This window comes from Carcharodon carcharias, chromosome 15 (assembly GCF_017639515.1).
Source record: "Carcharodon carcharias isolate sCarCar2 chromosome 15, sCarCar2.pri, whole genome shotgun sequence".
Lineage (NCBI taxonomy): Eukaryota > Metazoa > Chordata > Chondrichthyes > Lamniformes > Lamnidae > Carcharodon > Carcharodon carcharias.
In genome coordinates this window covers 9464903-9491423 of record NC_054481.1, presented here as the reverse complement: position 1 = coordinate 9491423, position 26521 = coordinate 9464903, and the positions used below count along the sequence as shown (strand labels likewise).

The 26521-nt window shown below is 41.5% G+C and overlaps 1 protein-coding gene across 2 annotated transcripts in view; it reads right to left on the bottom strand.

Annotated features, from left to right (window-relative positions):
* Window positions 1-26521, bottom strand: part of mrtfba (myocardin related transcription factor Ba) — a 283562-nt gene that overhangs the window by 13363 nt on the left and 243678 nt on the right. For both annotated transcript variants that reach the window (XM_041206102.1, XM_041206103.1), the window contains 5 exons: window positions 21549-21680; window positions 16842-17089; window positions 15842-15998; window positions 6060-7094; window positions 3825-3965 (listed from right to left, as the gene is read on the bottom strand). In XM_041206102.1, coding sequence (XP_041062036.1) covers window positions 3825-3965; window positions 6060-7094; window positions 15842-15998; window positions 16842-17089; window positions 21549-21680 — 1713 coding nt within the window. The remainder of the gene's footprint in view (window positions 1-3824; window positions 3966-6059; window positions 7095-15841; window positions 15999-16841; window positions 17090-21548; window positions 21681-26521) is intronic.

Here is a 26521-nt window from a genome sequence, read left to right as displayed (position 1 = left end):
AACCATGGAACAAATCGCTATTAGCTTGACTTCTATCATAGGTAAGATGCTAGATGGGGTCACAACATATATTGTATGTGATAATCTGGATAGAGAAGGAGTTAGGAGACTCATTCAACATGGCTTCTGAAAAGGAAACATTGGATCTGACCAATCTATTTGATTTTTTCAAAGAAATTACTACCTGATGCACAAAGGTAGCCTGACAAATATTGATGGATCTTCAGAAAGCTTTTAGCAAGGTGTCTACAATAGATTGCTTTATGATAGAATCTTGGGAATTGAACAGAGGATGAGACACGAGATTAAGGATTGATTGCATTCCTGCCAGGAAGAAGTGGCTATTAATCGCTCCGGATCTGCATGAATACAAGTCTGTCTTGCAGGGATTGTTAGGGCTGTTGCCTTTAAGATCTTCATTAATGACTTGGATATAGGTGTTGGGAAACAGCCTACAAATTTGCAGGTGATCTGTGCGAGTGTTACGATCATGGAGCATGATCTTGGATGTAAACAAACTGTTGCAAGCTGATCCTGATGTGATGGGAGAATGAAGCCATATTTTCCAAGTGGCATTTAATATCGATACATGTGCTATTAAGCCTGTGGGCAGGACTTTCGTGCCTAAAGTGTACTGAACTTAAGGCCGTGAAGAAAGAAAAAATATCTTGGTGGCATAGTGTATAACTTATATGCAGTGCTATGAAGTGATGGCGAAAGTAAGAGAATTAGGTGGCACTAATGGAATGATTTAATGTAAAACAAAAGGCATCTTAATGTTCATGTATATGACATTGGTTAGATCTCAGTTAGAGCAGTGTTCAGTTTTGATCACTTCACAAGGTGGATGGTATTCAGGATGTTCAAGTGAATGGCTAGTTTCGAATACTGTAGTTCTCCTAATAGGGTTTAAAACCTGGGTCTATCTACTTAAGAAAAGCATAGACCTTGAGGATGATTTGATTGAACAATTTAAAATAATGATGGGATGAGATATGGATAGATTATTTCAAGTTGGTAGGTTCGGAGTATGGTTTATAGAAGGGTAAATGTGAAGAGGTTGCTGTTTACTCAGAGGTTATGTGACCGATGGAACAAATTGCCTGCTTGTATAGAGCGTGGATTCAATGTGATCTTCAAAAGAGACACGTTTGGGGTAGAAGTCAAAGTGTAGAAAAGGTAGGTATGATACTTGGTAATATCAATCATGATTAACCTCACCTCACTATGTTGGATTTTCTTTCTCCCTAAATTGACCGTCGGTTTTTATAACCTCTCCCAGGGGGTGATTAAACTCTGTACCGGGGCGCAGAGTGTTGGAAATCATAAGAATATGATAAATAGGAGCAGGAGTATTCAGCCCTTTGTGTCTGCTCCGCCATTCAATGAGATCATGGCTGATCTTCTGCTTCGACACCATTTTCCTGCTCTACACCGGTATCCCTTGATGTTTTTAATACATAGAAATCTATCAATCTCAGTCTTGAACATACTCAATGACTGAGCCTTCATAGTCCTTTGTGGCAGAGGATTCCAAAGATTCACCACTCAAGGAATTCCACCTCACCTCAGTCCTAAGTGGCTTGTCACTTATCCTGAGACTGTATCCCCCGGTTCTAGACACCCAGCCAAGAGAAACATCTTTCCTACATGTACCCTGTCGAGCCCTCTAAGCACTTTGTATGTTTGAATGAGATCACCTCGCATTCTTCTAAACTCCAGAGAATAAAGGTCCAGTCTACTTAATCTTTCCTCGTAGGACAATCCCTCCATCCCAGGGATTAATTCAGTGAACCTTCGTTGCACTCCCTCTGTGGCAAGTAAGGAGATCTGCATACAATGCTCCAGGCGTGGTCTCACCAAGGCTCTAAATAATTGCAGTATGGCATCTTTATCCAAATTCTCTTGTAAAAAAGGCCAACATACCATTTGCCTTTTTAATTGCTTGTTGTACCTCCATGTTAGCTTTCAGTGACTCATGAATAAGGACGCCCAGGTCCCTTTGAAGTTTAACCCTTCCCAGCACTCACCATTTAGAAAGTATTCTGTATTTCTGTTTTTCCTACCAAAGTGGATAACCTCACATTTCTCCACTTTGTATTCCATCTGCCAAATTTTTGCCCACTCGCCTAGCCTCTCCAAGCCCCCTTGAAGTGACTTTGCATCCTCCTAAGAACTCACACTTGCACTTAGTTTTGTGTCATCTGCAAACTTGTAAATATTAAATTTAATCCCCTATCCAATTGGGGAGACAGTGGCGTAGTACTAATGTCATTGGACTAGTGATCAAGAGACCCAGCCTAATGCTCTGGAGTCAAGGGTCTGACCCACCATGTCAGATGGTGGAACTTGAATTCAGTCAATAAATCTGAAATATAAAGCTAGTCTCTGTGATAGTGATCATGAAACTATCATTAATTGTCGCAAAAAAAACCATCTGGATCACTAATGTCCTTTAAGGAAAGAAATCTGCCATCCTTACCTAGTCTGGCTTACAAGTGATTCTAGATCCACAATAACGTGGTTGACTCTTAACCGCCCTCTGAAATGATGTAGCAAGGTCAGTTCAAGGGCAATTAGGGATGGGCAACAAATACTGGCCTTGCCCACATCCCATGAAAGAATATTAAAAAATCAAATCAGTGATATAGATTACGAATATCTGGGTCCCAAGCACTGATCCTTGTGGTATGCCTGCAGTCAAAGTCTGCCAACCTGAAAATGACCCATTTATTCCTACACTGTTTACTGTCCATTAACCAGCTCTCAATCCACGCCAGTATAGTACCCCTCGTCCCATATGCTCTAATTTTGTTTACTAATCTGTGTGGGACCTTATCAAAAGCTTTCTGAAAATCTAAATATACCACATTCACCTGTTCCCCATATCTATTCTGCTAGCTACATCCTCAAAAAACTACAACAAATTTGTTAAAGATGATTTGCCTTGTTGACTCTGCCCAATCCTACCATTATTTTTTAAGTGCCCTGTTATCACATCCTTTATTATTGATTTTAGCATTTTCCCTACCACTGATGTCAGGCTAATAGGTCTGTAATTCCCTGTTTTCACTCCCCCTCCTTTCTTAAATAGTGGGGTTACATTTGCTGCCTTCCAATCTTCAGGAACCATTCCAGAGTCTACAGGATTTTGAAAGATGACCACCGATGCACCCAATATCTCTGCAGCCATCTCTTTCAACAGTCTAGGATGTAGCTCATTAGGTCCATGGGATTTAAGTCCCATTAATTTATCTAGTACTTTTTTTTAAACTAATATTAATATTTTGCAGCTCCTCACTTACACTAATCCCTTGATTCTCCACTATTTCTGGGAGCTTTTTAGTATTTTCCTCGTAAAGACAGACACCAAGTATTTGTTTAGTTTCTCTACCATCATGATGCTAAAGGCACCACAACTGTAAGGGGTATAACCAGTGGGCCAGCTGGTCTACTGCTATCCATCATTTTTATAAATTAAAGCGCTGTAAGGATATTCTCACATACAGATCACAATCTGGAATTAACGCTAAGGATTCTTCCTATTGGGTAGTTTAAGGTTCAACTGCAAACAGTTGGGTAGTTCACTGTGAAGGGTGGAGACATACAAATTAAAATCTGAATATTAAAAGCATGGAGCAGCCCTGATAGGTTGTTGAAAGTTTAACTAATTATAGCAGCACTTCATCTGGGAAAGTAAAGATCTACAACAGAAAATTCAAACTGAGCTTGTCGCCACCTGTGGTCTTGCTGGCTCATTACAAGCCAGTGCTGCCTAATATCAGAGGTGGCTTGATTTTAGTACTCAGAACCATATTACAAACCTCAATAATCTGTGGGTTCTGGGTCAAACTACGTTGTGGCACAGAATCTTGTGGTTGTGGTTGTTTCTGAGGGCCTGAAGGCTGCACTGCAGTAGAGGTCGGGACTGCTATTGGTTTCTGCACCGTGGCTTGTGAATGAGACTACAAAATAAATTTTAGAAAATAAAAGATCAGTGCAAAGTACATCATATATAGTATAATTGTATTTTCACCCATATCGTAACAAAGCTATGACAAGAGCAATGTAGTTGTCATGGGGTTGAATTATACAAGTTGCTGAATTTCCTGCTTCCCCGGGGCTAAAGTGTTGGAGGGGTGGAGGATGGGTGAGCCCTCCAAGGCAAACACTAGCTGCCCCAAAACCAGTCCATGTCCAAATGCAGTGAGACCGGAACAATATCCAGCCTTGGGCTGACAAGTGGCAAGTAACTTTCACACTACACAAGTGTCAGGCAATGACCATCTCCAACAAGAGAGAATCCAACCATTGCCCCTTCATGTTCAATGGTATTATCATCACTGAATCCCCCACTATCAACATCCTGGGGGGTTACCATTGACCAGAAACTGAATTTGACTAGCCATATAAATACTGTGGATATAAGAGCAGGTCAGAAGCTAGGAATCGTGCGACGAGTAACTCACCTCCTGACTCCCCAAAGCCTGTCCACCATCTACAAAGCACAAGTCAGGAGTGTGATGGAATACTCCCCACTTGCCTGGATGAGTACAGCTCCCACAACACTCAAGAAGCTGGCTACCATCCAGGACAAAGCAGCTCGCTTGATTGGCGCCACATTCACAAACATTCACTCCCTCCACCACCGATGCACAGTAGCAGCAGCATGTACCATCTATAAGATGCACTGCAGGAATTCACCAAGGCTCCTTAGACAGCACCTTCCAAACCTACGACCACCACCATCTAGAAGGACAAGAGCAGCAGGTAGATGGGAACACCACCACCTGGAAGTTCCCCTCCAAGTCACTCACCATCTTGACTTGGAAATATATCGCCATTCCTTCACTGTCGCTGGGTCAAAATCCTGGAACTCTCTTCCTAACAGCAATGTGGGTGTACCTACACCACATGGGCTGCAGCAGTTTAAGGAGGCAGCTCACCACCACCTTCTCAAGGGCAACTAGGGATGGGCAATAAATGCTGGCCCAGCCAGCGAAGCCCACATCCTGTGCATGAATTAATAAAAAATTTGGCATTAATAGGCTGGAGGCACAACATCCAACCTTCTGGGTCAGGACGTTCCGCCAATCAGAGGCCAGCAGCTCTCCAGCACTTTGGGCGTGCAGCATGGGATCATTTATGTTCAGAGACTCTCCGGGTGTCAAGCTGGCAGACTCCGGCGAGGGGGTGGAGGGGGTAGGGTGGGTTGGAGTTTGAGAGGCCATGGGTGGGTGGAAAGTCAAGTTGGGGGGGTTTGGGGGGGGGGGGGGGGGGGGGGGGTGGAGATAGTAAAACCTCGAGGGGGAGCGGGCCTCCCTCTGATGGGCTAGGGGGCCCATTAAGGAGGGACCCACTTTCCCACCAACAATCTGCACAGGGAAAACCTACCGGGCTGGCTGCTTGGCGTGGATCTCTCCCACCTCCAGGTAAATCCCAGTGGAAGCATTAATTGGTCACTTAAGGGCCTCAATTGGTCCAAGGGTCCTCTGACAGCACCCCGCTGCTGAAATAATTGTGGGGATAGGGGCGGGCAGGAATGTAGCAGGCACGTCGCCTGTTCTATACAAGACCTCCCTGGCTCCAAACCCACCGGCAGGGGAACGGTAAGTCTAGCCTGTCACCTCTGAATCACCGCTGTGGAAAATGGAACATTGTTACTGAAGTATCAGCATATTTTAGAATTGGTACTTTCCTCCATACTAATGAAGAGGCTTATCTGAGAGTATACAGGCAGTGTGTGTTATATGCAGGAATTCTGACCAAACTGTTTCTTACAGATTGGGAGTTTGGTCTTTGTGAACAAATTGAGTACCAGTGTGTCTGGAATTATAGTTATCCTATAATTAGGGGTTTAATCCAGGACTCAAATATATAAAATAATTTTCTATATGGCTGTATGAACACTGAAAACGAATGACTCAATTTTACATTATTTAATGCAGTTCCTTTTAGTGCAAGTTGGTCATCACTCATTGTCCTACAAATTGCCCACTGATTTAGCACACTAAGCAGCAAACACACACAGAATAAAACCAAATCCAGTAACTCTATACCTGCAATTGAACATTTCCTGCGTGCAGGTTCTTCGAGTCGCTGCAGAGATTTGTATCGTGCGCTTGGATGGCCAACGGGAGCAACAGCTGAGTTCCTGTCTGAGTGGTCAGCAAAGCGTGAGGCTGAGCCTGGGCTATAGCTGTAGTTGGTGTTTGTCTTGGTGGGCTTACATAAAACTGAGACACTGCATTCTGTTGCTTAGCTGTTGCCAGTGGGGCTTCCTGTTTCACAAGCAAAGCATTTCGCTGCATTGCATTCTGGCTGCATGTCCCAATGTTTGTAATGGTTGGTGGACCCAAGGGTTGGTTGGGAGCTGGTGTGGGCTGTCTTGAAATAGGACAGTTGGAGAGCGTGTTCTCCTCTTTGACAGGGTTGTTCAAGTGCTTCTGATTCGCAGTCACAGATTGTTGCTGCTGGCATCGTTTTTCAATCTCCAACTGAATCTTTAGTTCCTCCACCAATTTCTGTTCTTGCTCAAGTTTTCTCTTGAGGTCGACAATTTGCCTCTCCTTCTCCTGAAGCTTTCGGTCCTTTTCAGCAGCATCAATTTCCACACTCGGCAAACTGGCACCCTGAGGAGTAGCATTATTTGTTGCCCGGCTCACCCCTATGCTGTCTTCATTAACAGTTGTATTCACAGGTGAAGCATGAATTGTGAGCTGTGAAGGAGACACCATTGTCACCAGCTCAGTAAACATATCTGTAAGGTTGCTGTCGTCGGTGCTCACATTAGACTGTTCTGAGGGAGCTGGAGAGGTAGGAGACGGCGAGGCTGCGTTTTCATAGAATTGTAGATTATTTGACGCTGTGGTAATGGTTGCCTCTGTGGTGTTTGTGGCATTACTAATAGCAGCAATAGGAAAAGCTGCAGTGGTCTGATTCCTTGCAATAGCAGAGTTGGAGGCTGTCACTACTGCTGCACCAACAGCAGTGTTGCTTAAGTCCTGGTATGATTTCAGCCTCTCTATAAGGTCCATTTTAGTACCAGACACTGGGAGCCCTCGCAACTTCAACTCTAACTTCAGTTCTGCCACCTACGCGATATAAAACAGAGGAACTATTGGTTAAACAAGTTATCAGGATAAAACACTTTCAAGATAAAAATAATACAGTATCAGTTTTCAGAGGAGTTTTAATCATTTTTTAAGTGAGTCCGCAGACTGCCAGGTTAATTCATAAACATATGAATGAATGTGCAAGACCAGGAGAGTTTTGCTGTCCATCTGGCCAGCTCAAGTAGAAAGTTGTGCCTAATGATCCTTCAGTTGCTGCAGGAGTACTTTTCTAACTTGTCCAAAACATAAGATACTTTCCCCCCCACCCCAAATTGACAAACAAGTTAAATCAACTGCAAAACCTAGTGGACATATTTAGAAAATTGATCAGTATGTATTGTATACACAATATGAAAAGCATGGGATACCATCAATTAATTGAAAAACATGCAAGTTATTTCAAATCTTATCTATTCAAATTTCCCACTTTTTTTTTAAACTCGCTCATTGGGCGGGATTGCATTTTATTTCCAACAACGCAAAAGCGAAGTACTGCAGATGCTGGAACTCTGAAATAAAAACAAAATGCTGGAAACACTCAGCGGGTCTGGCAGCATCAGCGGAAAGAGAAACGGTTAATCTTTCCGGTCTGCGTGATCCACAGATGCTGCCAGGCCTGCTGAGTATTTCCAGCATTTTCTGCTTTATTTCGTATATGTTGCATATATATTCACAAACATGCCTGAACATCATCTGCCACTCATTGAAGTGGTGCATTCACAGAATGTACATCCATTTTAACAACAGCTTGGCGCAGGAATACTATTGCACATATTTCTAACTAAAATTGGTGTGTGATCAGAAAACATTCCTGACAGATGAAAAAAAAACCCCACAAATCAGTCGCACAAAAGGCAAGTGAGCTGATGAATCATTGAGAGAGTGACGTGCAGTAAACAGGTGCTTTGACATGTTCGCAAGCTGAGGAAGGGATTGGCCTATCTAAGCTTTTCTATCCAGATGGGCCTTTAATATTTCTAGAGTTGTATGTCATAAATCACTCCACTAAGCAGCCAGAGTTTCTTATTTTTATAAGGGCTGACTCACTTTTCTCTACATTTACTTTGTACAATAGGATAACCCAGAGATGGAACAAAAGCATTTCCTTTTGAACTGAACTGGATACTCACATCTTATAGAATCATAGAATGGTTCCAGAACAGAAGGAGGCCATTTGGCCCACCATGTCTGTGCCAGCTCACTGCAAGAGCAACTCAGCTAGTCCCACTTCCCCGCCTTTTCCATGTAGCTCTGCAAGACTTTTCTCTTCAGATAATTATCACCATTATGGGGAGGCGGTGGCGTAGTGGTATTGTCATTGGACTAGTGCTCGAGATACCCAGGGTAATTCCCTGGGGACCCAGGTTCAAATCAAAGTGTGCAGAGGGCAGTTAATAAAGCATACAGTATCCTGGGCTTTATTAGTAGGACATAGAATACAGCAGCAGGGCGGTTATGCTGAGCTTATATAAGGTACTAGTTAGGCCTCAATTGGAGTATGTGTACAGTTCTGGGCACCTGTCAAGAAAACAAGAAATTATAATATTTCCCTTCTGGTAATAACCCTGGCATATTTCCTTACATACCGGAAGTCAGGCTGTAATTGGATTAAGAGCTAGAGTGACGGCAAGGGTCCAAGGTCAACAGCGAGAAGTGGTTTTGATATGTTAATGAACCAAGAGGAACTTCAATCAGAGTTTTATATAAAGCAATAACAGGAATAGTTTTGAATTGACTTGTTTTAGTTCAAAGGGGGATATATGTAAAAAAAAAAGTGTAAGGAAGTGAGGTAAAAATAGGGTGAGTTTGTTTTTACAAGTCTAAGTGCTAAAGTAAAGAACAACTTAGTCAATTCTGGGAAGAAAGCATTTCTGAAGAGACTGATTGAAACAATAGGGAGATCAAAGGGAAGAAACGCATTTAAGGAAATACTGAAGCCTGTGAGGGGGTAGCTGCTTAGATCTCCCAGAAGACAGCAGGATAGCTGGTCAGAACTCCCAGCAGACAGTGTGAACAAGGCCAGAGTGAAAGAAACAGTTGCTGCCAGCTTCACAGGATACTCCAAGGAAAAAGAACTGTGTGGTAAAAATTACTGGGTTTCTATAGATTCTAAAATCTATAAAGATAGTTGCTGAACAGAAAAGGGGAAAGATTAGCTCCGAGGGTAGTTAAGATTTGTGGAACTGTTTTAAAGTACTGTTTACTGTGTAAAGCCATTTGTGTGTTTAAGTGTAATTGTGTTTTACCTGTTTTTCTCTATTCTTTTAATAAATGTTTACTTTACTATAAAATCATCATAAGTAGTAGGGGACATTGTTTCCCGATTTTGGAACCACATCTCATACTATACAAGTTGCAAAAACTGTTTTGGCAGCTGTTTCAAGTTTCCCTCTGGGAATTGAGTGGTTCAGCATTTACCATCTACCGTGCCATAACACACCACACTATAGGAAAAATGTGAACACATTGGAGAGAGTGTAGAAGAGGTCAGGGATGAGAAACTTCAGTTATGAAGATAGACTGGAGAGGCTGGGACTGTTCTCCTTGGAGAGGTGAAGGCTAAGAGGAGATTTGATAGAGGTGTTCAAAATCTTAAGGGAGCTGGACAGAGTAGATAGGGAGAAATTGTTCCAACTCGTAAAAGGATCAAGAACGAGAGGGGCACATATTTAAAGTGATTTGCAAAAGAAGAAAATGGGATATGAGGAAAACTTTTTCACTCAGCGAGTGGTTCGAGTCTGGAATGCACTGCCTGGAAGTGTGGTGGAGGCAAGTTCAATTAAGGCATTCAAGAGGAGATTAGGTGATTATCTGAATGAAAAAATGTACAAGGATACAGGGGAAAGGCAGGAGAATGGCACTAAGTCATAATGCTCATTTGGAGATCCGGTACAGATGGTGAAATTTGAATTCAATAAAAAAAAATTGGAATTAAAAGTCTAGTGATGATCATTGTTGATTGTCGTAAAAACCCATTTGGTTCACTAATGTCCTTTAGGGAAGGAAATCTGCCATCCTTATCTGGTTAGGCCGACATGTGACTGTGTTGACTCTTAAGTGCCCTCTGAAATGGCCTAGCAATCCACTCAGTTCTCAAGGGCAATTAGGGATGGGCAATAAATGGTGGCCTAGCCAGCAACGCTCACATCCCATGAACCGAATAATCTAAACAGAAATTAAGATAAAAGCAAAATACCGCGGATGCTGGAAATCTGAAACAAAAACAAAAACAGCTGGAAAAACTCAGCAGGTCTGACAGCATCTGTGGAGAGGAAGACAGAGTTAACATTTCGAGTCTGTATGACTGTTCAGCAAAACTGTTATGATAAAGAGTCATATGGACTCAAAACATTAACTCTGTCTTCCTCTGCACAGATGCTGTGAGACCTGCTGAGTTTTTCCAGCTATTTTTGTTTTTGAATAAAAAAAAATTGCTCCTTTTCCCATTCCCCTTAAATCGGTGCTCTCTGGTTCTGATCCTTCTGCCAATGGCAACAGTTTCCCCCATATCCAATCTGTCCACACACCTCATGATTTTGAACACTATCAAGTTTCCTCTCAACCTTCTCTTTGCTGAGGAGGACAGCTTCAGCTTCTCCAATCTATCCGCATGACTGAAGCTCCTCATCCCTGGAACCATTCTTGTGAATCTTTTCTGCATTCACTCTTATGCCTTCACATCCTTCCTAATGCGTGATGCCCAGAATTGGACACAATGCTCCAATTGAGGTCAGACCAATGTTTTCTAAAGGTTCACCATAACTTCCTTGCTTTTGTATTCAATGTCCCTATTTATAAAGTCAGGATCCCATATGCTTTATTAACTGCTTTCTCAACCTGTCCTGCCAACCTCAACAATTTGTGCACACATACTCCCAGTCTCTCTGCTTCTAAACTCCCTTTAGAATTGTATCCTTTAGTTCATATTGACTCTCCTCGTTCTTCCTGGCAAAGTGTATCACTTTATACTTCTCTGCATTAAATTTCATCTGCCATGTGTCCACCTATTCCATCAGCCTGTCCTATACCCTCTTGAAATCTATCGCTACCCTGCTCACAGTTCACAATACTTCCATCTGTGCCATCTGCAAATTTTGAATTTGTGCCTTGCACACCCAAGTCTAGGTTCTTAATATAGATCAAGAAAAGCAATGGTCACATCGACCCCTGGGGGACCCCACTTCCCACATGTACCTTCCTCCGGTCTGAAAAATAACCGTTCACCACTGCTCCTTGCTTCTTGCCTCAATTTGCACCCTTACCTCCCTCAGTGTTCTAGGATGCAACTCATCTGGTCCTGGTGACTTACCAATTTCAAATACCTACTCAGTACCTCCTTTTTAATCAATATTCAGTGTCTCAAGACTTCCTCCTTCACTATGACTTGGGCAGCATCTTCTTCCTTAGTAAAGAAAGATGCAAAATACACATATAGTGCCTCAGGCATGTCCTCTGCCTCCATGCACAAATCCTCTTTCTGGTCCCATCCCTAAACATCTACACTCCTCCCATTACCATCCTTTTACTGTTTATATGTCTATAGAAGATTTCTGGATTTCCTGTCATGTTAGCTGCCAGTTTCTTCTCTCTTTGCTTCTCTTATTTCTTTTCCACCTTCTCCCTGATCTTTTTATAACAAGCCTGGTTCTCACTTATTTTATCAACCTAACATCTGTCACATGCATCCATTTTTTGCTTCATCTTACGCCCTCTTTCGTTATCAAGGGAGCTCTACCTTTCCCCCTTGTGGGAATGTACCTCAACTGTACCTGAGCTCTCTCCTCTTTAAAGGAAGTCCATTGTTCCACATGTATACTTCTTCAATTTCTCTGATAGTGGACTGAGCTATAGGAATTGTTATGCTGCTTTAATACACAATTAGGTGAACATACAGAGCAACAGTTATAATCTGATTTACCTTGTTCAATTGGCAACATTTCACACAACATAAAATTAATGCTCCACTCTGCCTCTTCACTTTAGTGGGTCATTTTAATTAAACAGAATAACTCTGCTATATACTATCCTACAGCCCAGGGCAGACTCTCCATTCCCTGCCCTCTCCTGTTTTTTGAACCTGCCTTTTGAAGTCTGACTGCTTGTGCAGTGCCCTGTTATCCTAAAGGCACCTCTCTCTCTCCATTTTATATCTCCCTCTTCACAGACAGAGATCAATGGGTTTTCTAATGCAACGCAAGGGGGAAGAGGGTGGCATAATGGTAATTTCACTGGACTAGTAATCCAGAGGCCCAGGCTAATGCTCTGAGGATAGGGATTCACACCCCATCTTGGCAGCTGGTGGAATTTGAATTCAATTAATAAATCGGGAATATAAAGTCATTCTCAATAATGGTGACCATGGCACCTATCCTAAGATTATTGTAAAAATCCATCTGGTTCACTAAGGCCCTAATTATGCCATCCTTACCTGGCCTAGCCTACATGTGACTCCAGACCCACGGCAATGTGGTTGACTTTTAACTGCCCTTTGAAATGGCTGACCAAGCCACTCAGTGCTCACTTAGGGATGGGCAACAAATGCTGGCCTTGCCAGCGATGCTCACATCCCATGAAAAAGATAAAGAAAAAAAAGTGAGAGACATAATTTCTCAATTACTTAGTGTTTAGTGTCTAACTTGAGTTTAGTCTAGATGCCATTTTCCAACCTAGCGACAACACGTCTGTTAAAAGAAACTACAATAATTTCTGTGGGAAAATGGTGATAGCATCCAGAAATAAAGCAGTTTATTACTCTAGTTTTAGATACACATTCATTGGGGTTTTGAAAATGTTATATGGATAAGGTAAGTTTATTACTGAAATAAATGCCTTCAGTTTTAACAGATAAAGCAGCTGACTGCTTTTAAATGAAAGCAGCAGTTTGTCAGGACTATGCCTGAAATAAATGTATAACTTATTCAGCAAAAGACAGTGAATGTTGGAATCTGAAATAAGAACAGAAAACGCTGGAAAATTTCAGCGGGTCTGGCAGCATCAGTGGAGAGAGAAACAGAGTTAACATTTCTAGTCCATACGACTCTGCTTCACAGCTGAAGAGAAGCAGAAATGTGATGGATTTTATACTGTTGAAAAGGGGCAGTTGCAACAAAATAGAAGGTCAGAGATAGGTGAGAGCTGAGGAGATATTGACAAAGGTGTCAAGGACACAAGACAAAGGGAGTGTTAATGGTAGTGTTAAAGACTAAAGAAGGTTCTGATAGTGTCATGAAGGAAAGATAGCAGAATGTGTTAATTGTAGAGACTGCATAGGCTAAGGTTGTTTTCCTTAGAGCAGAGAAGGCTGAGGGAGGACCTGCTAGAGGTATACAAAATTATGAGGGGCACAGATAGGAAGAAACTTTTCCCCTTAGCGGAGGTGTCAATAACCAGGGGGCACAGATTTAAGGTAAGGGGCAGGAGGTTTAGAGGGGATTTGAGGAAATAATCTTTCACCCAGAGGGTGGTTGGAATCTGGAACACACTGCCTGAGAGGGTGGTAGAGGCAGGAACCTTCACAACATTTAAGAAGTATTTAGATGAGCACTTGAAATGCAATAGCATACAGGGCTACGGGCCAAGTGCTGGAAAATGGGATTAGAATGGATAGATGTTTGATGGCCAGCATGAACATGATGGGCCAAAGGGGCTATTTCTGTGTTGTATAACTCTATGACTCTAGAACTCTAGAACAAGGGTCAGGCCTCTGTGAAAGCAAAACTTAAGAACAAGTGACAGATGGCCCTGTGGAATGGGCTGGTGGGTGGGGGGAGACTAGATTTGATGAAGGAGAGTGTTCACGGTCTGACATTGTTGAACTCAATGTTAAGTCCAGAAGGCTGTAAAATGCCTAATTGGAAGGAGGTGCTGCTTCTCCAGCTTGTGTTGGGCTTCACTGGAACACTGCAGCCAACCAAGGATGGACATGTGGGTAGGAGAACAAGATGGTGAATTGAAATGGCAAGCAACAGGAAGGTCGGGGTCATGCTTGTGGACTGAGCGAAGGTGTCATCCAAAGCAGTCATCCAGCCTGCGTTTAGTCTCCCCAGTGTAGAGGAGACCACATTGGGGGCAGTGAATACATTAGACCAAATCGAAGGAGATGCAAGTGAAGCAAGTGGACCAGAGTGTCACGGAGGGGAGGGTCCCTACGGAATGCTGACAGGGGGATGAGAGGAAGATGGTTTTTTTTACTACAAGCTACAAGTTTTACTACATTTCTACCTCTCTTCGGCTCTGAAGAAGAGTCATACGGACTTGAAATGTTAACTCTGTTTCTCTCTCCACAGATGCTGCCAGACCTGCTGAGTTTTCCCAACATTTTCTGTTTTCATAACTTATTCAGTTTGTACAAATCAAATTTAAAACCATCAGGCCACAAAACATTCGGATATGCCTACAAAAAACCACTGCCCCGACCCTACCAAGGGCCCAGTGTCAAAGGTTCTCTAATTAACAGTTTGATGGCTAGTGGTATAGGTGGCAAGAACCATGGAAAAGTTAGATGCTGCAACGGGTGGGTTTTATGGTCTTTTTGAATGGATAATTTAAGATGGGCCAAATAACTTTTCTAATCTGTAATTAGCTTGTGAACAGCCAGTGTCATTACAACATTACTAAAATGATACCTAATTATTTTAAACTTGAGTATTCATTGCCAACACAGCTTAAATATATAATTTTAGTGGGATTTACCTATAAACTCTGTAATAAAACTAAAAGGGATACAGTGAAAATATTAACATTTGAATAAGAGAAAACTAACAAGTAAATTAAACAGATACTTATTGACTGAAAGCATACAGGAGGTGGCAGCACTGCACCATTATAGTATATATGCCATTGCAGTTGTTAAGTAGTCTGCTTCCCAAAAATCACAGATTAATCATGTAGGAATGAAAGTAACAGTTTCTAATCTAACATGCACACAATGGGAAACAGATGTTGAAGTTAAAAGCACAGCTGACAAGACCACTCAGAGACAGATTTTATGCAGCTTCATTTACATTGCAGCCGTTAATCTTTAGACAAAGAGGATAGAGGAAGTGTGGTCCTCTATCAAAACAGTATAAAATAACTATCATGTGAATACAGCAATTATCTGAGTACACATAAATGACATCTGAGAACTTTAATCTCTCACGGCAGACCACTGGTTTCTTCGTTTTAGATGCCAACTGTCTAAATTCAAAATGAGCTCTATTAGCCCACTTACCCTGATGATGCAGATGGTGCCATTTTGAAAGGGGGCTGTCTAGGTTCCCACAGCATCTGAATGATTCAGGCAATCAGCCCTTTTTAATAAGCAAATCGGAATCCTGTGACGTACCTAGGGCTCTGATTACCCGGTGATCGGCCTACTCATTGCCTGATCCCCACATCTGAGGGTTGCTGCCAAAAATTGACACAGACCCCACCATCTATTTCTAACCCCTTATGTCTATGTAGTGCTTTCTGCAGTGGCTTGATGGAGAACCGATGGGGCTGTTGTACTAAACCAAACCAGTTCTTGTGGCAGTCCTGGGATTGGAATAAACTTCTAGTATGGAAGAAATCCAAATTCTTGTTTATCTAAATGAATTGGCAGTCCTTAACGCAGTTTAAACTAATTAGAAGCTCACTATATATACAGACACTGGAAAAAACAAAATACACAATTGTACTTCTCGCTGTACTTTTAAAAGTAGGCAAACCTATCTTTTGCATTTTTTAAATAAAAATATATCTACCTTCATGTCATCCAGATTAGGGGGAAGAGTTCCCAACTTCCTGCATGGTGCATTGTTGTGCCGTGTGACATATGACGATGATGACAATGTTGGTGTGCAGTCAGCCAGAGTAGTGGATGTGGTTATGCTGTTGGTTGTCTGGTTATCATCAGATGATCTGGGAATAAAGGTACAATAACTGATGTTAATTAATACTTGTTAACTCAGAAAACATCCCAAAGCTGTTTCTGAGTCTTGCTGTGTCTTCTGCACTAAAACCAATTCGTCCACCACAACCTCTTATTGTGAGTAACAAATTTGGCCTCAGCCTCCCTGGGCTTGGAAGAGAATGTCAATTGGGAATCCCACTTCAGAATTTCCATCCACCTGCTGGAAAGAGTTCACATGTGGGAAATGGAGCAAGAACGGAGGTTGGGTTTGGCTGTTACACTTTTCACAATTGCAGTCTGTTGCTCCTCGCTCTCTAAACATGTGTATATATTAAAAGTAGTCACTTGGGCAATGTACTGGAGAATCTGTTGCAGTCCTTGTAACTATACACCAACAACAGTTTGTCCCAGTCGCTATAACTATAGCCCAGTAAGAATCAGTACTATCATGAAAGGGTGAAAATGGCAAAACAAAAATGGGAAGACAAACTTCGGGCTGCCAAGTACCAAGGAGTGCTTGCACTACTGGGAAAGTCAGAGCCGCACAACCTTTAGGAAGCTGTGCGCACTCAAGCACTAGATTATAATATAACAATGTTCAGTTGCAATGAAAAAAAAAGTTGCTTTCATCTTATAACAAAATTTGATTTCTGCAGGTTCAACTTCAGGAAGAAAGGCAGGATTTTCTTTAGCACAATGGGAGCAAAACATTGGGAGCCAAACGTAAACTCCAAGGTGAACAGGAAAAACCTTTGAACACGCATGAGTTAGACATTGGAGAAACAACGCAAGGCCAAAAATTATACAACACTTTCAGAGATTTGAAAGGGAATAAGGGTTGTGCTACATACTTTGGTGGTGCAGGGAGAATGGCCGGATAATTGTAGTGTTGCTGTTGTTGACTCAGGATCTGCAGCTGGAGGAAAAGCTGCTGCTGTTGCAGGAGCCGGGAGTAGTTTGTATCCATGGGAAGTTCAATTTTCTCATGCTTCTTGTCTGGTGGAACGTACTGGTGATATTTCAGCTGCTTTACTCTGGGTTTCAGATCCTTATTTTTCTTGCTCCGATTCTTATCATTTGCACTTTTGGGTTGGCTTTGCTGGTGTAAAATTGATGTAAAAGACTTCAATTCCAGATTAGTGTCTAAGCATTCACAAACAAATCTTGATCTTAACTATAATATATATTTCTCACAATAACTGTTCTCCAGATCACAGAATTGTCAAAGTGCATGTTATGTACTGTATGTCTTGTTTAGCTTGCCGTACTTTGCAGGCCAGTGCATTTTGGTTTTGTTACTTTAGTTGCCGAAGTAAAATAAATGAAAGCACCATGTTCAAATCGGCAGTACCAGTATTAAAACGCAGGATGTGGGCCATTCAGCCCATTGTGTCAGAACAAGCTCTTCGAATGAGCAATTCATTTAGTGTCATTTCCCTGCCTTCTCCCCGTAACTCTGCACATTTTTCCTTTTCAGATAAGAGTCTAATTTCCTCTTGAATGCCCCTGCTGTATCTGCTTTCACCACACCCTCAGGCAGTGCATTCCAGGCCTTAAGAACACAATAAATAGGGGCAGGAATAAGCCATTCAATGAAATTACGGTTGATCATCTACTTCAACAACATTTTCCTGCACTATCCCTGTATCCCTTGATGTTTTTAATATGTAGAAATCTATTGATCTCAGTCTTGAACATACTCAATGACTGAGTGTCCACAGTCCTCTATGGCAGAGAATTCCAAATACCCTCTAAGTAAAGAAGATCCTCCTCATCTCAGGCCCAAATGGCCTGCGCCTTATTCTGAGACTGTGTCCCCTGGTCCTAGATGCCCCCAGCCAAGAGTAACATCTTTCCTGCATCTACCCTATCGGGTCCTGTAAGAATTTTGTACATGTGAATGAAATCACTTCTTATTCTTTCAAACTCCAAAGAATAAAAGCCCAGTTTATTTAATCTTTCCTCAAAGGACAATCCCTCCATCCTGGCAACTAATGCAGTGAACCTTTGCTCCAGGTATATCTCTCCTTCGGTAAGAAAACTGAATCTTCACACAATTTCCAGGTGCGGTCTCACCCAGGCTCTATATAAATGCAGTCTGACATCTTTACTCCTGTACTCAAATCCTCTTGCAGAAGGCCAACATACCATTTGCCGCCTTAATTGCTTGCTGAACCTGCATGTTAGCTTTCAATGACTCATCAACAAGGACACCCAAATCCCTTTGAAGTTTAACATTTCCCAGTCTCTCACCGTTTAAGAAATACTCTTTTTTTTCTACCAAAGTGTATAACCTCATATTTCTCCACATTTTGTCTATTGCATTTGCTGCTCCCAATGCGGTTTCCTCTACATTGGAGAGACCAAACGCAGACTGGGTGACCACTTTGCGGAACACCTTCGGTCTGTCCACAAGCATGACCCAGACCTCCCTGTCACTTGTCATTTCAACACTCCACCCTGCTCTCATGCCCACATGTACGTCCTTGGTCTGCTGCATTGTCCCAGTGAAGCTCAACGCAAACTGGAGGAACAGCACCTCATCTTCCGACTAGGCACTTTACAGCCCTCCGGACTTAATATTGAGTTCAACAATTTTAGATCATGAACTCTTTCCTCCATCCCCACCCCTTTTCCGATCCCCCCTTTTTTGTCCAAAAATTTATATAGATTTTTCTTTTCCCACCTATTTCCATTATTTTTAAATGTATTTCCATCCATTGTTTTATCTCTACCTTTTAGCCTATTTCGATCCCTACCCCCCACTAGGGCTATCTGTCCCTTGCTCATCCTGCTTTCTACCCTTAATGTCACCTATTATCACATTCCTCCCACCTTCAACACCTCTTTGTCCTTTCGTCTATGACATCTTTGGACAATCTCCACCTATCACTGGCCCTCTATCCAGCTCTACTTGTCCCACTCTCCCTTAAACCAGCTTATTCTTCACCTCTTTTCTATTTTTCCCTAGTTCTGTTGAAGAGTCATACGGACTCGAAAAGTTAACTGTGTTACGCTCCGCAGATGCTGCCAGACCTGCTGAGCTTTCTCAGGTATTTCTGTTTCTGTTTCGGATTTCCAGCATTCGCAGTTTTTTGCTTTTATCTCCACATTGTATTCCATCTTCCAAATTTTTGCCCATTTGCTTAGCCTCCCCAAATCCCCTTGGAGCGCCATTGCATCCTCCTCACAACTCACACTTCCACCTAGTTTCATATCATCTTCAAATTTGGAAATATTACATTTAATCCCCACTTCCATATCATTGATATAGATTGTGAATATCTGGGGCCCATGTACTGGTCCTTGCGGTACACCACTAGTCACAGCCTGCCAACCTGAAAATGACCCATTTATTCCTACTCTCTCTTTTCTGTCTGTTAACCAGTTCACAATCCATGCCAGTATATTACCCCCAATCCCACGTGCTCTCATTTTGCTTACTAACCTCATGTGGGACTTCATCAAAAGTTTGCTGAAAATCTAAGGGCAGAATTTTGCCGTCGGTGAGCAGGGGGCGGGGCCCATTCACCGATGCGTAAAATGACGCGGGGTGGAACCCCTGATGCCATCCCGGTCCATTTAAATTTTCAGGAAGGCGGGGGTGCAGCAAAATCAGCTGCGGGCCCGCCGACCTGTCAATGGCCAAATGAGGCCATTGACAGGGTCATTTAAACAATTAAAGGACCTGCCTGTCCAACCTTAATGTTGGCAGGCAGGCCAGGAGCCCCGGCAGCTAATAGATAAAACATGAAACCTCATCCAGCGGCGGGATGAGGTTTCATGCAGGGTTTTAAACATTTTAATGGTGTTAGTATGTAAATTATGAACATGTCCCATCTCATGTGACATTGTCACATGAGGGGGACATGTTAGGGAATTTTTTTTTCTATTTTTAACATTTTTAAAAGTGTCAGTGATCTCCCTGAGGCAGCACTTTGCCTCAGGGAGATGTGCGCTCTTTTATGCGCATGCGCGAAAGAGTGCAGTCTTGCTCCTGGGGAATCCCTCTCCCTTGCCCGCACAGGAAGTGCATAGTGCTTCCTGCCGGACGTCACGCTGGACAGGCCTTAATTGGCCAGCCCACGTAAAATGGCGGTGTGGCCCGCTTCTCCAGCGGGGTCCGGCCCCCCACCCACCGGAGATTGGGTCGGGCCCTAAATATATCACATCCACTGGCACCCCCTTATCTATTCTGCTAGTTACATGCTCAAAAAAACTCCAACAGATTTGTTAAACATGATTTCCCTATCATGATTTAACCACTCACTGTGTGAAAAAGCTTTTTCTTGTATCACTTTTACCAATTATTTTAAATCTGTGCCTTCTCATTCTCAACCATGTCACGAGTGGGGACAGTTTCTCTCCATCTAATCTCCCCAGACCCCTCATGATTTTGAATACTTATATCAAATCTCCTCTCGGCCATCTTTTCTCCAAGGAAAACAGTCCCTAGTTCTCCAATCTATCTTCATAACTGAATTTACTTGGAGTTTACTTAGCACTTAGCATTAGAATATACAGGGTGAAATTCCTCCCATTGATGACTTCAGTGAAATACTTGCTGTATTTACAAAATGAGAAATCGCCTTTTGTACTGTTATCAATAATTTTAATGAAAAAGATGGTAAGAGAAATTTCACTCCCATAGTGTGATTGTAGGAAAGCCATTAACTAAAAATGATGGTCCACTTTTCAAGCTGAGCATACATGTGTAAGGCATTAGTCCACACACTGAGAAGTAGGACTCCTGCGCTTGGAAAAATGCATTGAGATTTTTGTTTTAAGCTTACCAATTATTTTAATATACAACTGGATATCTGAAAATGGTTAAAGGTTTATATTTTGAAAGAGTGCAACCACATTTGCTAGCTGTCAATTGTTGAAAACATGTACCAAAACTGTACCACAATTGAGCAGGAAGTGAAGTCTGCACAATTCTGTCATATTGGTTTAATCCTGTGCCCCTGGAATCACACTGTAGGAATGAGATCATTCCTTGTGTCAGGAGTTTTCTCTTGCATCTTTGTTGTACTATGTTGTGGGGTTGTTGTCATGCCATTACTAATCCTCAAAGTGCAGTATAATGCTAACAGTGCTGACTTAATCTCTAATCTACCAATTTAAGAGACTGCTTCCAAGAAATGGTATTATATCAACTTTTCTATGTGTCAGCATAAAACTGCAACTGGAACTTATAAAACATCTTTGTTATGCTGTCTACTGTACCATTGCTCCCTTTTCTTGTGATCAAAAGTAATTCACCAGGCAGAAAGGAATAAATAAACACAGCTCCAGAACATTAGATGGCATATGGCACATCCCATACAACAAATTGCATTTATACAGCACCCTTGTTGCAACAAAATACCTCAAAGAGCTTCACAGGGACATTGACAAAGAGCTACACAAGGTGATGTACTTGATGCAAATGGAGGTCTGTAATCCCTGCACAGCACAGCAAGCAGTCAGTATGGCTTAACATTCCCAACACAAATGAAGCTGATATTATTCAAGGAGAGCAAGTATAAGTGTTTGAGCGTGCCACAGAGACTTACCTTGATTAGGGTTGGAGCAGGTTTCGTTGAGGCAGCTGTACTTGTGGACAGTGTGGTACTTACTGAACGTATACCTTGCTGATCAGGTAAAGGGGCAGGTTTCAGGAAATCAGGCATTGGCTGTGGGTGGTACTAGAAATAAAAGGGGAACCAGAGGTCAGATTCAGCAATTCGTGATAAGGAGGAAATCTGTGTTATCCAAGAGCCGCAGTGGACTAGTTAAAAATTACTCCATGTAGTACTAAAGCAGTGAGAAGTTAGAGTAATCTTTAATTTGAACTGCTGTAGATTAAAGTCATTTTGGAAAAGGAACCTTCTTCTAAATGACAGTAAAATAAAATCACCTTCAATATACATGGACTCAACAGCTTGTCCAATGAAGATTCTTTGCATGTGTGAAAATCTGTGCCTTTAAAATGCATTTTCTGTCATTTAAGTTGATAACAGTAAAAAGCTCCAAGTTACTCTGTTTTCTCATTCTCTTGTTTCTCAAAAGTAGCTTATTTTTTTAAAATCAGCATATTCTGTCTCATTTCCCATGGGACAAACTTGTAAAACTTTTTGAAAGAGATTAATGAGATACAATTTTGAGCCTATTTAAAACTTTTACCGTAAATTTCAAAATAATTCACATTTCTGCAGCCTGCCTATCAAATTAACCTTTCTCCCTAACAAAAGCATTGTTAAAAAACAAAACACATGTGCAATATTATGTTTTGCTTTAAATTAAAATCAATTTTAAATATTGCTGAATGTTCCTCCGCGATGTCCCAGAATTAGTGTTCCCCAGATTGAAAACCACTTGTAAAAAGTTAGGTTTTGGAACACACAGGCAGCATTCCTTTGCATCTTAAATTAAATTGGATTTAACTTAATTGGATTAAACTTAACTTTGGAAGTGGGGCTAAGTTGATCAAACAATTCGTAAATTTAATCCATCAATTAAATCCAATTCAATCCAGCAAAATAGTCAGTAGCATAAAGTTTTCTGAACCAAGTCATGGAACACTTAGAATTGATGAGCAACTGTGTACCAAGCTGTCACAAAAATATAATAATTCTCTTAATATTGTGATTTATTATAAAAGTAGCTAATAGTGGGGTTTGGATAGTGTATATGTGTGCGTGCGTATGGGATTTAATTGAATTGGAGGCAGCTGGTCTGGAGGCTTTGACTCATCAAAAGAAGCTAAGTTTGAAATGCTAAATACGTAAACATGACTAAAGTCTTAGAATGTGAGGTGAGGAGAATTTGCATTTTTAGACAAATCAGGGTTGTTTGAATTTCAAAGAGGACGTTACACCTAGCCAGAGAAGCTAGGCCAAGCAGTGTGTTTATTTTTCTCAAAGGTTACTGATAATATTAGCATCACGAAAAGATTTATATTATGAGAAAGGTAATGTTCCAAAGACATATGGAAACAACAGGATTTACATTAAAAGGGAGAAACATGTATAAAGAAGAATGAGGCTGTATCAGGGAAGGCATTGTAAGATCTACCAGAAGTGCGAAAAGCCTCCAATATTTATGCAAAAGCCTGCTGTCCACAGAAACCGAAGTTGGGAAAAGCCACTTTGAACACTACTGTCCAGGGTATTTTGTTGACTTGGCTGGATCTGTTTAAATCTATTTTATTTTTACTGTTGCCTTAACGGGAGTGTAACTGGAAGACAGAATAATTAGGGGTTTTAAGGTGTTATGGTAGTAATTTGTAGACCTATGTATGTGCTTGAAATCTCTTCTTCTGTTAACAAATGTTTAATTTAGTTTTCTCTGAAGTCTTGGTAGACTCATTACTTCTGAATTCAGGGCACGCATCTTGAAATAAAATATAAATTGCAAAACCGTTGTGACCATGTGATCAAGTTTCCCTCATGGATTTGATCCGCTTGGTACATATCATCTGCTGCATCATAACAAAGCTATTAGCGCACAACTCCCTCATTTACAACAAGGAGGATTGTAAAGCCACAAAGTAACGTTTTATTAGTAACAATTACAAATATTTGTATTTTTAAACTTGCTTGGAAGTCTCCTCCATCTCCCAGTGTGTCTTGGCCTCTTCGGGCTATTCACTGACTGGAAATGAAAGGTCAGGCAAACAATTGGCCGCCAAGTCTTAGCCAGCACTGCTCCAGTGCGTCATTAGGAGGTCGTGAGAGTTATCTGGGGAAAATCCAGCTTCTTATTTTTCTTTGCTACGTGGGGCTATGCAAGGTCAGGAACACAGGAGCCTGCGTCCCACCACTTTGTGACACTGTATATTAGTATTCCTTGGTACTTATAATTATTGCCCATGCATGGAATTTGCAATTTAATTTATACTCAGTCATGGGCTATCAGACTTGAATATTCCCCACAATATTTAATGATTTAGGAACACGTTTTCTACCCTTGGAAACATATAATTTTGTAGGTCTATGCAATTTATGAAGATGCTTTTACCAATGTAAACCTCAGGCGGAGCTTTGCATTTTGGCACTGTAGGTTTTTTAGCCCTCCAGCTGAGCATCTATTACTTTGGAAGTAGCAGATTTACTGTTGAGGGAATAAAACTAGCTCATATAAAAAGGACAAAAAGTGCAGATCTCTAATGCTGCAGCTGCCAAATGCGCCTACCATTCCTTTAAAAAAAAAGACTTAAAATCATTAAGGAATCAGGCGCCTGCAGTACCACAGATCTGGCAACTGGAAAGACTGAATTCAAATACTAATACGAAACAGATGATAAGACATCAGGCGCAGCAACCACTTCTAAGACCTTAAGCTCGCCTTTAATCAAAGCTACAATTCAGAAACCTATGGTTTTACATAACTGGTCACAAAATTTCTGAGCAGCTCTTAATTACATGCAGAATCTAATATGTTTTTTTATTTCCCAGAAGATCTGGCAGTTTTCTATTGTTTAAAGCACCTTAATGGAAACAGTTTGCAATGATCATTATATCTCAATGCATTAATTAGGCAATTTAAAGAAACATATTCTGCGATGGAAAGACTTTTCATAAGTTGCAAAGTCTTCCACTGGGAGCAGGTCCGCACTGTTTAATAACACTGGCGCTCTGAATTTGGCTCATCTACAATATAGGGCAGATTTCAGTGCACTGGAAGGAGACCTAGATTAAGAATTTTGGGTCCCATGTGTATTACAAAGTTAGGGGTCTCTCTGAAATTCTGCACAGTCACCTCCATCCCATTACAATCCATTAAAGCACAAACGTGTAACAAAACGCATGAAGTAGATGACCCAGGATGCTCTCACGCTGCATTATAATAAAGCAAATCATATCACAATAAATCAAAGTGATCCTGCAGCTGTATGCAGCGTGTCTACATTATGGTTTCTATTACTGGGGGCCCTATATTTGACTAGGATCTCTGGGCACAGGTCATACTGTGCATTAATCTGTCCTTGGCTGGAAATAACAAGTGCACAAGCAGAAGCATACATGCACAATTACTCAAAAGTTGGAATAAAGTTAAAGCAATAGTCCATTTCTTCTTTTGTAATCGTTCTGAAAGAGTAATGGCCTGGATAGGGCCTGAGCTTCAAAAGCCCATGGAATACACTGGTCTTGCACCAGAAATGAAAGCTATGGGAGACTTTTATGTCTTCTAAAGTTTATGAGCCTTTGTAAACAATGACTTGAATTTTGTCATTGACTCAAAACTGTCAGTGCTTGCTGTCATTACTCTGTAAAACTAACAGCAACTTCTGGTGTTCACACTTGTGCAGTTAAATGTGGAAATCTAGGAGCTCCTGTTAGGCATCCTCCACAGGGTGCACTGTTGCAGTTTGCACAGATACAAACAGGAAAGAAATCTTTGACTTGATGTGGACTTCAACTTTTTGCGCACTACGATCACTGTAAAAAGTACTGAAAATGCCTTGTTGAATGAGGTGTAACTGAGTTTTTAAACTGTGTACTAAGTCATAATTACCCATGATCAACCCCTTTGGCCTTGAAAAATTAAATTTAGATGTCTGGAGTGTTATTGTCCCCATTCCAAATTTCCAGAGATTTGTAAACTAATGAAAATTATTTTCTGTTAATTATATTTGATCTTTTACTTTAATCTTATGTGCATGTCCCAATGTTTATTTCAATCTCTGTAATATGATTAAAAAGCCAATGATATTCAGTGCTTTTTACTTCCTGATTTGCTGCCTGATTGACTACTCAAGCTGCTTGATGACTTCATTTTCCAGGATGCCAGAGATCTCTTTTAGTTGGCATCAGAACGAAACTGATGTCATAAGAGGAGAAATCCATGATACAGAGCTCACGAGATATTTATGGGAAGCTTTCTTTTAGGTCAGTGGTGAGTACCATCCTTTCACTGCTGGCTGCAAAATTCAGGCCAATGTTGTCAATCACTCACAAACAAAAAGGACAATTACACAAAATGCTCTATTATATAGATTTCACACTGTTTATAGCGAGCATATCCAAGTGAATGAATGCAACTTGTCTCTTACTCGTGATAGCCACTATAAGGACCATAATGCTGCAAGTGTGGGGGCTGGATCTCCCCTTTAGCTGGCTTCTGTTCTCAAGTATCTACCTGACCACTGAGATGGTGGAGCTGGCAGGAAGCAGCAAAACCAGGATCATTTCCAGTGCTGGGTGCAAGGTGGCCAAGAAAGTATCTACGATGAAGCGCTCTTTTCAAAGCCACTCATTGCAATGGAGGAAGGACTGATTATTGTCTGCAGAGAGCTGCCTACTTTAGCTTATTCAGCAGCTTGCCTGTGGTTTTGCTCCAGTCTTCACTGAGCTTATTGGCGAGTTTCAAGCTCCCTCCCATCAGTTATGTGATTCTTTTTCTCTGGGTCCAGTAAGTTTTTTTAAATTCTGTCACGGGATGTTGGTGTCACTGGCTAGGCCAGCATTTATTGCTTGTCCCTAATTGCCCTTGAGAAGGCGGTGGTGAGCTGCTTTCTTGAACTGCTGCAGTTCATGTGGTGTAG